General features: G+C 41.9%; 1 protein-coding gene across 1 annotated transcript; it reads left to right on the forward strand.

Annotated features, from left to right (window-relative positions):
• Positions 1 to 937: 937 nt before the first annotated feature.
• On the forward strand, positions 938 to 13139 carry RBMX2 (RNA binding motif protein X-linked 2). Its single transcript, XM_040635222.1, has 7 exons — positions 938 to 952; positions 2485 to 2678; positions 2877 to 2992; positions 4116 to 4167; positions 9106 to 9235; positions 11066 to 11243; positions 11702 to 13139. Exons 1-7 carry the CDS (start codon positions 938 to 940, stop codon positions 12196 to 12198), a joined length of 1182 nt encoding a protein of 393 aa, XP_040491156.1. The 3' UTR covers positions 12199 to 13139.
• Positions 13140 to 15599: the final 2460 nt, after the last annotated feature.

The following is a 15599-nucleotide window of genomic DNA, read 5'->3' on the forward strand; positions in this document are numbered from 1 at the left end:
ATATATATATATATATATGTTTATTTTCCTTCTTCCCCAAGAATGTAAACCCCATGAAGACAGGAACTCTCCTTGTCTTGTTTATTGTTACAACCCTTGCACCTAGAACAGTGTCTAGCATGTAATAATTGCTCAATAAATATTTGTTGAATGAACAAAAGACAAAAGTGAGAAAATAACGGTTATGATCTCTCTACCAAGGTAATATGGCAGTAAAAAATGCAAGCGATGGGGCACCTGGGTGGTGCAGTTGGTTAAGTGTCTGCCTTCAGCTCAGGTCGTGATCCCCCGGGGTCAAGGCCTATGTTGGGCTCTCTCAGCTTAGTGGGGAGCCTGCTTCTCCCTCTGCCGTTCCCCCTCCACTCGTGCTGTCTCACTTTCTCTCAAGTAAATAAATAAATAAATAAATAAATAAAATCTTTAAAAAAGAAACAGAACTGTGGATGAGATGCATTATATAGACGCTGCAGTAGCACAAGTATTAGGACTTGGTGATTGGATAGATATCTTTAGGTGAGGTATAAGGATGAGTGAAATATGAAACCCCTGTTTTGTACCTGGGCAACCAGGAAGATGGTGATAGCATTGCTTGAAATAGGGAAGTCAGGAAGGAAAGCTATTTTGTGATGTGGTGTGGTGGGAAATGAAGAGATGAAATTGGCTGGACTATTGCTTGGCCTTGCCTTGAATGTGAGGATTGCCTTTGGCTTCCTTAGCATTGCTCGGAGAACCAAGCCTGAGCTCTCCATACAGTGAGTGCTAAATCAATGTTACTGGTGGAGATCACTAATAGCCACCTTGAATAGCAAACCCTGGTCCTCCTCTCAGACACTAAGTTCAGAGGGTCCCCTAGATCCTCATCTCCTTTCCACTTAGACTTGTGGAAATCTCTAGGCATCATCTTTCCTACCAATTCCTACCAATTGGAAGCACGTTGATGGAGATGTCCCAGGTAACCTGGGATGGTTTTCAGTTCTCCCAGGTTCAGAATATCTTTGCTGAACCCACTAGGTAGATAGTAGCAGTCTTCCCATGTCCTCCTCCAACTAAATTGTCCTTTCCTTTGGTTGGTCTTAATCTCCTCTTTCACTTCAGCTTCCTTTTGAACCTTCCTGATGACCAAGACCCAGGTGTAGCCCTATTTCTCTCATTTCACAGTTGCCTGAAGAATCCAGCCAGATAATGCTGCATGCTAGTTTACCACTTTGCAGTGGCTACTTCAACCCTACAACTAAGCAACCTAAGATTCCCAGGAGCAGATAAAACCTGTATGCAATCTGTCACTGTTTAGTTTTCATTGCCAAGATAATTCCACAAAGTTAATGAATAGCTGGGTTGGACTGGGGGAAGGGCACAAACACAGAATGAATGAAGAGAAACTGTCATTGGTGGGGAGTCTCCTGCTTTTTGGTAGGACATGGGTAGATGGTGAATCATTGAGGGTACAGTTGTCGTCATCACCATCATCTTCAAAGTACTTTATGAAGTGCCTAATTTCTGGGGCTTTGAGCTAGGCTTACACAGAGAACTACACAGCTCTGGAACTTCACTTTTAGACCATGCATGGTCTGATACCAGTTATTGATGAGGACACATGCAAGATGGATTCAAAAGTTCAATATGGCTTAAATCACACATTATATGCCACCACCTCTTCTATGGATTCCTGGTTATTTCTGGAGTGAAATCTACCAAGCGAATATATCTTGTCTCCTCAATGATATTATTAGCTCCCTCGGGCAGAGAACCTCACCTTACTTTCCGGTCTACAGACATGCCATACAGGACAAATACAAATGCTCAGTAAGGACTGATGAAATCAACCAGACCTGATAGGTAGAGGCAGAGGACCTCCTTTGACTTAACTAATTAACTCCTTTGAATCTCAGTTTCTTTCTCTGTAAAATGAGGAGGGTAATTGTATGTATAGACTCCATGGGGGTGGTTGTGAGGATGGAGGGCCAGTACATGTGAATTGCTTCGCACACAATCTAGCATCTGCTCAATTATTAGCTTTTTCACTACTTATTTCTGCCTCCTGCTTAAGTAGGAACGAGACAATGGAAAAGGGTGGGTGAGGGTTACAGATCTTAACACAAATCCGGGTGTTCAAGTCAGCCTAGGGAGGCACACTGGTCAGTTGCCTATGCATTTGAATTTGAGAAGAAAAAAAGATTTACCCTCTCACGTATCTTCTTCACTTTTCTGCTGTAATTCCTGAACCGGGATGCTTTGATGGCTGTGAGTGGGCGTGAGCAATTGGCTGGGAGTGAAGCCCGAGTAGGGATTTGCACTGAGAGCAAAGGCTGGGACTAAAGTCGCCATAACGGGCACCTTTTTCAGTCTTTAGCAAACATTTATAGCTAGCCCAATCAATGCCAGGCGTCGCCCAGCAGCTGAGGTCCTGTAATAAACCCGGCTCACACCCATGACCCCGTTTCACAGGGAGACAAATCGAGGGACTACACAAAAATTCTCTGGTAGAAAGAAACGGGACAAACGACAGTCTCTTTCCGCGCTGGCGCGCAAGCGCCACGCCCCGGCCCGGTCCAGCTCTTCCGGCGCGACGCGAGCTCCGCGAAGTCCAATGGGAGCGCGGCGCCGGGGTTGCGCACGCGCGGTGCAGACACGCCCGGAAGTCAATGTCTCGGTGCTGAGCGCGAACGTGAGAAGATGAAGTAAGGCCTCAGTTTACCTCTGAAGAAGTAGGGACGGGCCAGGGATGGTGGCCCACCAGGGCTGGGTGGTAGAGCGTCTGCCGGGCTGAGGGGCGGGAGAGGCGAGGAGACTGGAAAACTAGTCCCCTAGTTTTGCTCTCCCTTACCTACCTCTGGCTAGGCCGCACTTAACGTCCGCTTTTCCGCCCCTCTCTGCAGCCCTTTAACTAAAGTGAAGCTGATCAACGAGCTCAATGAGCGTGAGGTCCAGCTTGGGGTGGCAGATAAGGTGTCCTGGCACTCCGAGTACAAGGACAGCGCCTGGATCTTCCTGGGTGAGGTCCATATCTTTCTCCCGCCTTGCTCCTCCTCTCCTGGCCTGCTTCCTAACCTTTCAGCGTTCCCGCCGTTCATTCCTCCCGGCATTCATCACGCACTTTTATTTACTTCTGCTGGCTGCCCCGTAGATTTGTTTTCCGTATCCTTTTTCTCTCCCATTTCTAGTTTGCACCCCCTGCCAAATCAGTGTCTATGATAGTTATCCTTTGCCATTCACTGTGGTTAAGAGTCCTGCCACTTGGTTTTTTGGTTTCACAGACCATTGTTATCATACGCGTCCCCCTATTACACAGCTGAGGAAACTGAAGTGCGGGGAAGTTAATGGACTTCCTTAAGGTCACGTTGCTAGTAAGTGGGACAACCAGAACCATGGGATTCTAGACGCACAGTCTTAGGCACGATCCTGTATTACTGCTAATCCCCTTCCCTCAGAATTCATTTTCCTTATCTAATTAGCTTGTGCCTTCTGTCCATGGCCATATTGTCATCTCTATATTCACTTTGTGTCACTTACAATAATTTGACAGTTTGTTCAAAGAAGTTATTGCACCAGATACTGTGCTAAGCACTTTGTTTCCATTGTTTTGTTTAAGTCTTACAACAATTCTGTGAAGTAAGTACTAACATCCCCATTTTACAGATGAGGAAGGAAAGATTTGCAGGGGAATTTATTTCCTATGAAATGCTGAACAGTTGTCTATAAAGACAACTAAGGATTATAAAATCCTTAGTCTATGTGAGGTGGGGTTCATATTTTCATATTTAAACTGATTTTTAGATCTTAGCTGTGACTTTGTGGGTAAAGAGCAGGTGAGTTCAACATATGTTTGCAGAAGCAGAGTTTTATGCTGGAAGCTATCTGCTTTGTCCATAAGATTTGGGGTGTGAGGAGTATTTGGTTAGTGGTGACACCAACTTTCTGCAAAGTTAATCACTCCTATTGCTGCACTACTGCTGCACCTTATATATGCTTCTGTCCTGTCATCAGACTGTGAGTTCTTTGAGGGCAGCCTCTGTGGCTTACTCTTCTTTGCACCCCCAGTGCCCAGTACACTAGCATAGTATGTAGCAGACACTTGGTAAATGTTTGGGGAACTGAAATGTGGTTTTCTCTTCTAGGAGGGCTTCCTTATGAACTGACTGAAGGGGACATCATCTGTGTGTTCTCACAGTAAGTCCTTTTTCATTTCCTGCCTTCTGGATCATCAGTATGCTTTCATAATGCATTTTGTGGAATCACAAAATCATTTCTTTTATTCTGGGCTGACTGGCCTCCCTGCATGGGGAAGGCTGGAGCTTCTGCCCTAGTCTAGATCAGCCCTAGGACATGGTTGTAGAGCTCTCCCAATATGGAAAATCCAAGAAGTTGGATGATTTAGGAGGCTGTCTTGGGGATTCTGGTCTGTTTTTATTGCTTTTTCAGTGTGGCATGTTCAGCCTGGGCCTACACCGGAACAGACTGGAACTCAAAGGAAGCTACCATGTTGGGCTCCTTGGGCTCCTGCAAACTAAGGGTAATCCATGATCACAGGGCCCTTGTGGCCTACACCTGTGTGGTATTGTAGGATTAGGGCAAAGCACAGAGGAATGGGAGAAAAAGCAAAAGGTTTAGGCAGTAGTTTGTTTTCTTTGTTTCTAGATGAGCAGAGCCAGTCTCTTTACCCAGAAGCTGAGAATTACAGGCTGATGAATAAGAACGAGTAGGTGAAACTTATATTCTTCATTCTACTGTGAGATGAAAGCAGTAGCATTGGGTGGGAGAGCGTCGTGGCAGCTTTCACTGGTAGTGGCAGCTGGTAGGAGAGGGGCTGGGCACAGCCCAGAGCTACACAGAGTCGTTAGGCAGTCCATAAGGCCAGAGGGGCCTTGAGGGCAGAGGACTATTGCAGAGAAGTTGGACAGCATGTACAGGCAGAGGGCCGTGGCATAAGGGTTTAGGGAAGCAAACACAGCCAGCACACCATGGCAGGGATGGTTGGGCCATCCGATAGAAAGAGGGCCCTGGCTAAGTGGTTGGGCAGCATATGGGGGAAAGGGCCATGGGAAAGAAATTGGGTAATACATGAGAAGGCCATGGGAAGAGGGCCTCGGCAGCCCAAACTGGCAAAGCACCCGGAGAGGGACAGAGGCTGTTTCCTCCTGCTTCTGGGCCGCTGGAAGTTCACAGCAGGTGCAGCCTATAATTTCCACCCCTTTTGATACCTCTGTCTGGTCCAGCCTTCCATCTAGGGGCTGTTTTTGTCTTATTTGCATTGAGTGATGATCAGCTGGTGTGTTCGTTTGTTCTAATTCTCTATTCTGGCTGTACACATTGCTCTCAGTGAAGATTGCTTTTGCCATTGGTAACAGTGATTTTCAAAAAATGTTTTCTGATTATCAAGGTAATGTATAATCATTATAGAACATTTGGCAAAAAAGGAAAAGCATAAAGAAGAAACTAGAATGTACTTCAAGGAAAAATTGTTAACATTTTGGTGTATTTCTTTATCATCTTTTTTTTTTTAACTTGGACGTTATTTGCTGTTATAAATTGTATTGCAGTAAACATTACAGTATATACATCCTTTGTATGCATTCCTGATAGTTTCCGTAGTGAAATTACTTGATCAGTATGTGCTAACATACTTTTTAAGATATTTTATAAATATGGCCAAAATGCTCTCTGAGAAAGTTGTACCAGTTTCTGCTCTCACTAGAATGCCCATTTTTTCTGAATCCTTATTGGCAGTGGTTATTTAAAAAAATATTTGTTGTATGGTTTCTCATTATGATTTTACTTTGCCTTTAATCGTCAGTGAGGTAGAACATCTTTGCATAGATTTACATGCTGTTATTTCTTGTTTTTTGTAAGTTGTCTTTTCATTTCCTTCGCTTGTTTTCTTCTATTGGTGTGTTCCTCATTTTCTTAGTGATTTTACAAAAGCTGTTAATGGTTTTAACTCTGTTATACCACTTTGTCATGTATTGTCTTACTGTGGACTTATTTTACTTAATTTGATGTATTATACTACATTGTCATTATTATTTCTCGATGCTCAGATTGTTGCAGTTTGGTCTGTAGGAGTCCGTTTAAATGAGTTCCTATATTCTCTTTTCTTTTACTTATTTTGAATTAATTTTAGGCTTAAAATAGGAAAGTTACAAAGTAGTGTAAAGAATACCTGTTTCCCCTTTGCTTAAGAGTCCCCAGTGTTAACATTTCACTACATTTACTTTGTCATTATTTCTCCTACCTGTTATTTTTTCTGAACCATTTGAGAGTCAGTTGTAGACATGATGCCCATTTATCCCTAAATTCTTGAATATGTGTTTCCCCCAAAACAAGGGCATTCTCTTGTTTAACCTCAGTATGGTGATCAAATTCAGGAAGTTAACACTGATACAATGTTATTATCTAATCCACAGACTGTTCAGCTTCACCAGTTGTCTTGATGATGTTCTTTATAGCAAAAGGAAAAAAACTGCTTTCTGGTCCTTTATCTGTGATATGAGTTGTAAATATGTTCTTCTAGTTTTTCAATTGTCTTTTGACTTTGTTGTGACTTTTTTTCTTTTTGCTGTGCAAAATTAAAAAAAAATATTCATGTGTTTAAATTATATGGTAAAATTGACTTTTTTAGGGAGTGTGCAGTCCCTGTGAGCTTTGATATGTGTATAGGTTTGTGTTGTCACCCCCACAATTAGGATGAAGAACAATTCCATCACCCCAGAAACTCCTTTGTCTTGACCCTGTATAATCTCATGCTCTAGTGTTTTATATGGTCAGATTTATCAGTCTTTTTTGTTGCTTCTGGATTTTGAGTCATAATTAAATAGTATTTCTCCCCACCCACCCATCTGCGTTCCCTTCTAGTACTTGTATGGTTTCAATTTTATGCATTGAAATCTCTGATCCGTTTAGAATTATTCTGATGTATAGTGTGAGACACGGATCCAGCTGCATGTTTTTTTAATGACTATCCATTTGTCCCAACATTTATAAAAAAGTCCATATTCCCCCCCAGCAAATTGGGATGTCACCCTTATCATATTACTAATTTTTCCGTATATACTTGAGTCTCTTTCTTGGTTTTCTGTTCTGTTGGTCTGTCTCTTCATGCGCCAGTACCACACTAATCATAGAATTTTTTCAATGTGTTTAATATCTGGGAGAGTTACTCCCCCTCATTGTTCTTTATTATAAAGTTTTTCCATCTATTCTTACATGTTCATTTTTCCATGAGAACTTTAGAATCAACTTATCCAGCTCCAGGAAAGTAAAACACAATTTGTACTACATTAAATTTAAATATTAACTTGGGGGAAGATGTTGCTGTCTTTATGATGTTGAGTCATCCTATCCAAAAACAAAGGATGTCTTTATATTTGTTCAAATATATGTGTGTGTCTTTCAGTTTTAAAAACTTTTCTCTATATAGACTTTGTACATTGCTTGTTAAGTTTATTGTAAGTATTTTATCTTTTTTGTTGCTAATACAAATGGGGTTTCTCTTTGGTTGTATCTTCTAACTGATTATTGTTTGTAAGAGAGTGATTTATTTTTTTAACTTTATATCCTGTTACCTTACTGAATTATACTCTTTGTTTTTATCATTGTTTATCATTGATTCTCTTGGGTTTTCTATACATACTATTTTATTATATATATAAATCTTCAAATAGAGATAGTTTTACTTTTTCATTTTTTACATCTGTTTTCTCCTGTCTAATTGCACTGGCCTATACCTACAGTATTAAACAGTGTTAAATAGTTCCTGACCTTAGTTGAATCAGCTCCAGCACAGGTTTCCCCTGCTATCCGATGGTAGAGTGTTCTGTGAAAGCTTTCTAAGCTAAAATGGCATAAAGTGATGAAGCAGTTACCATACCATAAAAGTGAAAATCCTCTTCAGCTTGCTTTCGGTTAGTGAAAACCAGTACTAATATAGGTCTTTTGTAAAAGCAAAGTGGCATAAAGTGAACGTTCGGGTAGTGGGGGAAACCTGTATTTTCTCTTAGGTAAGATGCTAGATATCTGGCCGGGATGTATGTATGTGATCTCGTTATTAAGTATCCATCAATTCCTATTTTATTTTTATGACTTTACTTTTTAATTTATGAATCTTTAACTTATCTGGAATTTAACTTTGTATAAGGAGTAAGGTAGAATTTTTTTCTATTTTCTCTTAATTTCTGCTTTTATCTTTATTAACTCCCATCTGCTTTCCTTCTATTTGTTTTATATTCATTCTGCCTTTTTAACAGTAAAATTCTGTGGTTTTAGCTGCATCCTGTAAGTTTTGGTATATATATTCTCATTTTTGTTATTTTTTAAGTAGTCTGCCATTCATTTTTTTTTCCTTTATTTCACTTTCATCTAGTTGTTAGCTAGGAGAGTAGGTTTCAAGTTCTAGCTAGGAGGGTATTTTTTATTTAAAATATTATTTTCAGCTGGATAGCATTGTGATTGGAGAACATGTTCTGTTCTGTTTTTGGAGGTTATTGAGGTTTATTCTATAGTCAATTTTAATACATGTTTCATGGGTTCTTGAGAAGAAATTGCCCTCTTTTTGTAAGATTCAAATATATATATCCACTAGTTTGACATTAATATTTGTTAACAACATAATTGTTATATTATTATGGTTATTTACATTTATGTTATATAATTACGTATTGATATTAATTCATCTGACCTTATTTTTGTCAATTTTATGTGTTATGAACTTAAATGGTATGTTAAAATATCTCATAACTTTTGTTACTTGTTTCTGTTTGTATTTTTAATAGTTTCTTTAATTAAATTTTTGATTTGTGACCTTATGCATAAAGTTTCATGACATATCTTTGTAATATATTAAGACCTTTTACAGTGTAAAAGAGCTCTCTTAGTCCCATTTAAATATTTTTTGGCCTTGAATTCATCTTTGATCTTAATATTACCACCCATTTTGTAATTGGGTGTTCCTGCTCTGTCCTTGTCTAATTTTTATTTTTAACCTTTTTATGTTATCTTGTTCTAGATGTGTCTCCTGTACAGATTATATTATTTGAATTTTGTTTTGTCATTCAATCTGAAAATTTTTGCATTTTAAATCAATAGTGTCTTACTCTTTTATAAAATAAATAGATATGGGGAGATTGTTAACATTAATCTGGTGCGGGACAAGAAGACTGGGAAATCCAAAGGATTCTGTTTCCTTTGCTATGAAGACCAGAGGAGCACAATTCTGGCTGTTGACAATTTTAATGGGATCAAGGTGAGTATGTTCACTAAGGAGGATTTGGCTGGACTTTCCTGTATGTAAGGGTTCGGTTTAATTTCCCACCTGATTGCCATGGGTTCAAGGACAGTGCTGGTCACCTGGGTGTGTTGAGAGGGTTGCAGAGGTGTGGGGACATACTGACCAGGAAATGATCCCAGAAAATAATTTCATTGGCGTATGAACCTGCTAACACTTGTTCCTTTTCCTCATGTTCATCTTCCCAGGAGCATAGGTACCATACCCCCCACTCCCAACTAAGCCTCTGGTTTCTCACCTTTCCATTCTCACACCCCACTCTCATCTCTGATGTATTGGGCAACAAAGAGACTAACAAATACTGCTCTTCCATGCTATGCTCTATCGGGGGATTTGGGGCTCTCTTGTGGCTTCATGCTCTAAGACATAGCTTTGTGGGTCCATCATTTATCTCCACTGGCTTACCATTACTGGGCCCTGGAAATTCTCTAGTTAAAGTCTGATGACAAATTCTACAAAAGTAACTCATTCTGAAGTTGTTTCTCCTCTGTTCCATCTCACTCCACCCTTTGCCTGAGAGAAGGTGATGGGCAAGTCAGGCTTATCTATGCTCTACCTGGTTCCTGTGCTTGTTTAGGAAAAACACTGCAGTTGGATAAGCATTGTCATAGGTTGGGGGTGACTTTTGACTTGGAGAGTTTGTCACTGATTGCACCAGTATGGAACAGCTGGAGACTCTAGGACAGGGTGGGACAAGGTACTAGGCTTGATTTTTAAGAGAGCCAGCAGTCAAATGGAGTCACCATAAAAGGGAGGTTTTCAAAAATGTTTTCAAAAGGGGAATAGGAAAGATGACTGACTGCTTTGGATTAAAGGTAAGAATAAAAATTTGCTCTTGTGTGGGAACAATAAAAGCCGGACTTTTAAAATTTTGGATGATTTTGCCTATAGAATAGGTCTGTATCTGCCTGAATTTTTTTTAAGATTTTATTTATTTGAGAGAGAGAGAGTGAGAGACAGAAGGAGCAGGGGGAGGGGCAGAGGGAGAGGGAGAAGCAGACTCCCTGCAGAGCTGGGAGCCTGACGTGGGGCTCGATCCAGGAGTCCAGGATCATGACCTGAGCTGAAGGCAGACACTCAACTAACTGAGCCACCCAGGCGCCCTGCCTGAGTGTTTTTAAGTGAGGGGTTAATTTTTTGTTGTTCACCCAGAGAGTTGTGATTCACAGCAAAAATATAAGTGTGAGCCAGTTGTTGCAGTATGGTGGGGGTAGAGCAAGGTGTGAGGGCTTAAGAAAAAAGCTTCCTTCCCATTTCCAGCTGTTGGTCTGCCTTGGCCGCATCCTAATTGCTGTATCAAGAAAACAGCTGCAGCACTGCACTTGATTTCAGGAATTCTTTCTAGCTGCCAGGCCACAGTATGTTTTACTGTGAATTAATGTTACAGATTGAGGGTAATTCGTTGTTTATGCATGTGAATTCTCAGTTTTCCCTGCTGTTTGTGCTTTGGGGCGGTACTGCCCAGCCTTTTTTCACTTAATGGCACACATAGAACATGAAGGTTATTGTGTGGCACACTGGGGTAAACTGAGGAGGCTGCCTGGTACAAGTGCCTCAGGGACTCCAGCTGCCCCAGGCCCCTCCTGGCTGCCCCAAGGGCTGAGCAAATTGTTATCTAGGTATATGTGCTGTGACACACCAGTTGGGCGGGTCTCCTTTAGAGATTTCCCCAGAAGTAGAATTAGCAGGAAGGTAAAGGGTGTGGTTCAAACCATGGCCTTCTGCAGCTGGGTACAAATAGTTCAATGGGAGGGCTGTCTCTGCTGAAGCATTGCCTATCTGTCTTAGATCAAAGGAAGAACTATCCGAGTGGATCATGTGTCTAACTATCGTGCTCCTAAGGACTTGGAAGATATAGATGATATGACCAGAGAACTCCAGGAGAAGGGCTGTGGGGCTCACACCCCCTCAGTGAGTTCATCTGAGGGTTCTGAAGATGACAAACCCACAAAAAAACACAAAAAAGGTAAAGCGTTAAGACCCAGGAGAAGATTCTAGGTAGCCTTAGTGTTTGCTCTTCCTGGCATTCACTGAGAGTTGCTAATCAGTTCTTAAGTATGAAGGGGAAAGGTGTGGGGAACCTTACTGTAATCGGGAAAGGAGAGGTATCAGTGGAAGACTAATATTGTGGGCTGAATTCTGTCTCCTCAAATTCGTATGTTGAAGTCCTCATCCCCCAGGACCTCAGAGTGTGACCGTATTTGGAGGCAGGGTCTTTAGAAAGGTAATTAAGGGTGAGAATTGCCTTATACAGCAACTTGACATATCAAGAAGGACAGACATCCAAGTTGGCTTCTCGGAGACACTTAGTGGAAATGTAGATTATCACTGCTTCACACTGCTGCCAACAGTGCTTTCCTTTTGCATACCCTCCCCCTCTTTCGACTTCCTTTCCTTATTGGTTGTGCCCCTTTTTTCCTCCAGACAAAAAGGAAAAAAAGAGAAGAAAGAAAGACAAAGAGAAGACTGCCCGGGAGGTACTGGCAGAGCAGCCAGCCTCCTCTTCTTCACCCAGAAGCAAGATGGTAAAGGAAAAAGATGACCCTGGCTCTAAAAAGCACAGCACCAAGAACTCAGAGAGGGGTCAGAAGTCAGAGCCCAGAGAGGTGCGGAAGCACCACCCCAGCTCTCCCGAGGTCAGGGCGACCTGCCGCAGTGGAGCAGAGGACAGAGAGAGGGAGCTGAAGAAAGAGAAGCTGAAGCATGAACATAGGTCCTCAACCAGGAGGGAAGAAAGAGAGGAAAAGAACAGAGATAGAGGTCGAAGCTCAGACAGACATTCCAGCCGGCACAATGGGCGTTCTGAGGGCCGTAGTCAGAGAAGTAGAAGTAGGAGCCGAGAGAGGTCGCACAGGCATAAGAGGGCCCGGCACTCGCGGGACCGGGAGTCCTCTAACCCCAGTGACCGCAGGCGCCACTGAAACTGCGGCCTGTCTGACTGCCTGATAGAACTGGAAATGAACTTGGTCTTTAAAATGCAATCATATTATGCTTTTACTGTTACTGTAAGTCAAATCTCTGAGACTGAATTCTTCCAATCCCTTGAGTGTTAGAGTCATCGAGAGCTGTAGTTTTAACAGCCAAATAGCCTGGATCTTTAAGCGAAATCCATTGTTCCTGGGAATGTGCTCAGTACTTACTAGAGGAGGTATCCTAAGTTTGGTTTCGTAAATATGGCCCTTGAATTTATGACCCCAATTTATGATGAAATTGTCAGGAAAGGGGAAATACCAGGCAGTTCTAGAATTCTAGTCTTTGTGCTAGAGGTGTAGGTGACCTTTCCAGTTGGCAGGTACAGCCATAGCATAGAGAAGGGTGGTTTAACTAGGTCTGGACAGCTTGATGTGAATGCAGTAGTGATTCTTAACACCAGGCCGCTCCCTCTGCACCCCACCCTCCTTTTAAAAAATTTTTTAGATGTCTCTTTTTTTAACATCCACCCACCTCCTTGCTATTTATTTATTTATTTATTTATTTATATCGAGGTGAAAGTCACATAACATCAAATTAACCATTTTAAAGGGAACAATTCAGTGGCATTTGGTACATTAATGGTGTACCAAACCACCACCCCTGTGTAGTTCTAGAACATTTCCATCACCCCCAGAATGAAACCCTATGCCCGTGAAGCAGTTACTCTGCATTCACTCCTCCTCGTCCCTGTCGACTACCAATCTGCTTTCCATTTCGTGGAACTACCATTTTATACAAGTGGAGTCATACACGGCCTTTTGTGTCTGGGGTCTTCCACTTAGTATGTTTTTGAGGTTCATTCATGTTGTAGCATGGATCGGTACTTTGTTTCCTTTTTTTAAAAGATTTTTAAAAACTTATTTATTTGTCAGAGAGAGCACAAGCAGGGGGAGTGGCAGGCAGAGGGAGAAGCAGGCTTCCCGCTGAGCAAGGAGCCCGGTGTGGGACTCGATCCCAAGATCCTGGGATCATGACCTGAGCTGAAGGCAGACACTTCACCAACTGAGCCACCCAGGCGTCCCAGTACTTTGTTCCTTTTTTATGGCGGAATAATATCCCATTGTATGGATAGGCCACATTTTGTTTATCCATTCCTCGGTGGATGGACATTTGGCTTGTTTCTACTTTTTGGCTAGCCAGCTCCCTTTCCACGTCTCAGACATACCAGGCTACCTGGGGGCCGAGTTTCCTTTTCAAGTAGCTGTTCTTGCTGAGATGGGAGCACTTTGTCACCTTCATTGCGTATCTCTCTGGTCTCCTTGGCAGTTTTTTCTCATTTGGAGAATCCTGTCCTTTTATCAATCAGTCCCTTATGAGTTAGGTAGGAATTAGTTCAAGGGACCTTAATACCGCTGCTGAATCACTAAGATGGAACTTCCGACCCTGCAAAACAAAGGAATAGAGCTTTAATAGTGAGCACATTTAATCAGTTTACCTGGTATGTTAGTTTGGGTCCAAGATTAGATGTGTGAGAGATTTTTTTTTTTAGGGGAAAATGCCCATGAAAAAAATAGGAAAGGAGGTTGGAGGAGTCTACGAAAGCAGTCAGACTCTGATAGAGGTCTAACCTCTGGAGAAGAGGGAAGGCAAGAAGGAAGGTTGGGTAGGAAAAGTCTTACACTGGTGTGGAGTTCTGAGAATGTGTCAGCAAGACCAATGACATGGTGAGTCCTTGAGCCAAAGCACCCGTCACGAGAAGTCTTGCTAGATCAGCCCTGGGAAGCAGGAGTCCTTGCTCTTGGGCCTTCGTCAGCCGTGTGGCACTGTGTTTATGTGTCTGTTGTGCCAATTGCGTGGTAGCCACTGACAAAAGGCCTGTGCACCTGGCTCAGTCATTCTGTCTGCTTGGCAGTTTAGTGCCTCTTCCATGCTGGATACTCTGATGGCTGTTAGCGTGTGATATAGAAATACTCTCGCATGTCAACCCACAGTCTTTACACCAGACCTCCTTGTCTCTCATCTTCGGCCCTGGTCCTTCCAGTCTCCCAACGAGACGGCCAGGCCATTGGCCACTGCCCAGGAGTGTGCATATCTGATAAATATTCTCACTTTAGGCCACTTCTTTTACACCAAGTCAGGTGCACTGCTTGAGGTCCTGTCTGTTGGAAAAGTTTTCCTTCTCCACCCCTGAATGTGGCTGTAATACAGATACCATTCATCTTCATTTTGTACCCACATACTGAGCTGACCCCCCTGTACACCAGCCTCAAGCTGTTTTCTGCTTCAGTTGGTCATACAGGAACCCCCCATTTGGCTATAGGTGCAATGATACAGGGGCTACCATTCTCTGTGTCTTTTAGGTTCTTGATAGTCGCACTGATCTACTCTGTCTCCCCTGAGATGTAATATTGTTTCGATTTATGTATCAATTAGGGTTTTACCAGGAAAACAACCGGTAGGATACATGTATCCTGCTGTAAGCCAGTACCTAAAGAGAAAGCATACAGGCATGCCTCATTTTATTGTGCTTTGCTTAACTGTGCTTCACAGATAACTGTTGTGTGTTTGTTTGTTTACAAATTAAGGGTGTGTGGCAACCCTGTGTCGAACAAGTCTCCGTGTCATTTTTCCAACAGCATTTTCTCACTTTGTTTCTCTGTCAGATTTTGGTAATCACAACATTTCAAACTTTTTCATTATTATTACATTTGTTTTGGTGATCTGTGATCAGTGGTTATGATTCACTGAAAGCTCAGATGATGGTTAGTATTTTTTAGCAATAAAGTATTTTTAAATTAAGATATGCACATTGTTTTTTTTAACACATAATGCAATTGCACACATAATAGACTATAGTGTAAACATAAGTTTTCTATGCACTGGGAAACAAAAAGATACAAGTGACTTGCTTTATTGTGATCTGGAACTGACCCCCCAGTAGCTCTGAGGTGTGCCTGTGTGTGTGTGTATGGCAAGAATTCATTCTGCAGTTGTGGGGACTGGTTAGGCAAGTCTGAAATTTATAGGGCAGGCCAGCAGGCTGGAAACGCTTGGGCAGGAGCTGAAACTGCAGTCTACAGGCAGAATTTCTTTAGGGAAATTGCAGTTCTGCTGTTAGGTTCTTCAACTGATTGGATAAGGCCCACCCTGATTATCAAGGATAATCTCCTTTACTTAAAATCAACCAATGGTAGATGTTAATCACATCTACGAAATACTTTCATAGCAACATCTAGATTGATGTTTGATTGACTAGTTGGGTACTATAGCCTGAGCCAAGTTGACACAGAAAAGTAACCATCTCCATTTATTCTTGTCCCTGGTGGAGGGGATCAGTTTCAGAGGTTTCCACTTGACTTTCCTCATTTTTTTAAAAAGATTTATTTATTTATTTATTTATTTGACAGAG

This window comes from Ursus maritimus (genome assembly GCF_017311325.1).
Source record: "Ursus maritimus isolate PB19 chromosome X unlocalized genomic scaffold, ASM1731132v1 scaffold_X1, whole genome shotgun sequence".
NCBI lineage: Eukaryota > Metazoa > Chordata > Mammalia > Carnivora > Ursidae > Ursus > Ursus maritimus.

Excerpts from the sequence above, each read along its gene's own strand:
- RBMX2 (XM_040635222.1), top strand. Across the intron at positions 4,168-9,105 it reads ATCATCTGTGTGTTCTCACA|ATATGGGGAGATTGTTAACA; the intron begins GTAAGTCCTTTT and ends TAAAATAAATAG. Across the intron at positions 9,236-11,065 it reads ACAATTTTAATGGGATCAAG|ATCAAAGGAAGAACTATCCG; the intron begins GTGAGTATGTTC and ends TATCTGTCTTAG.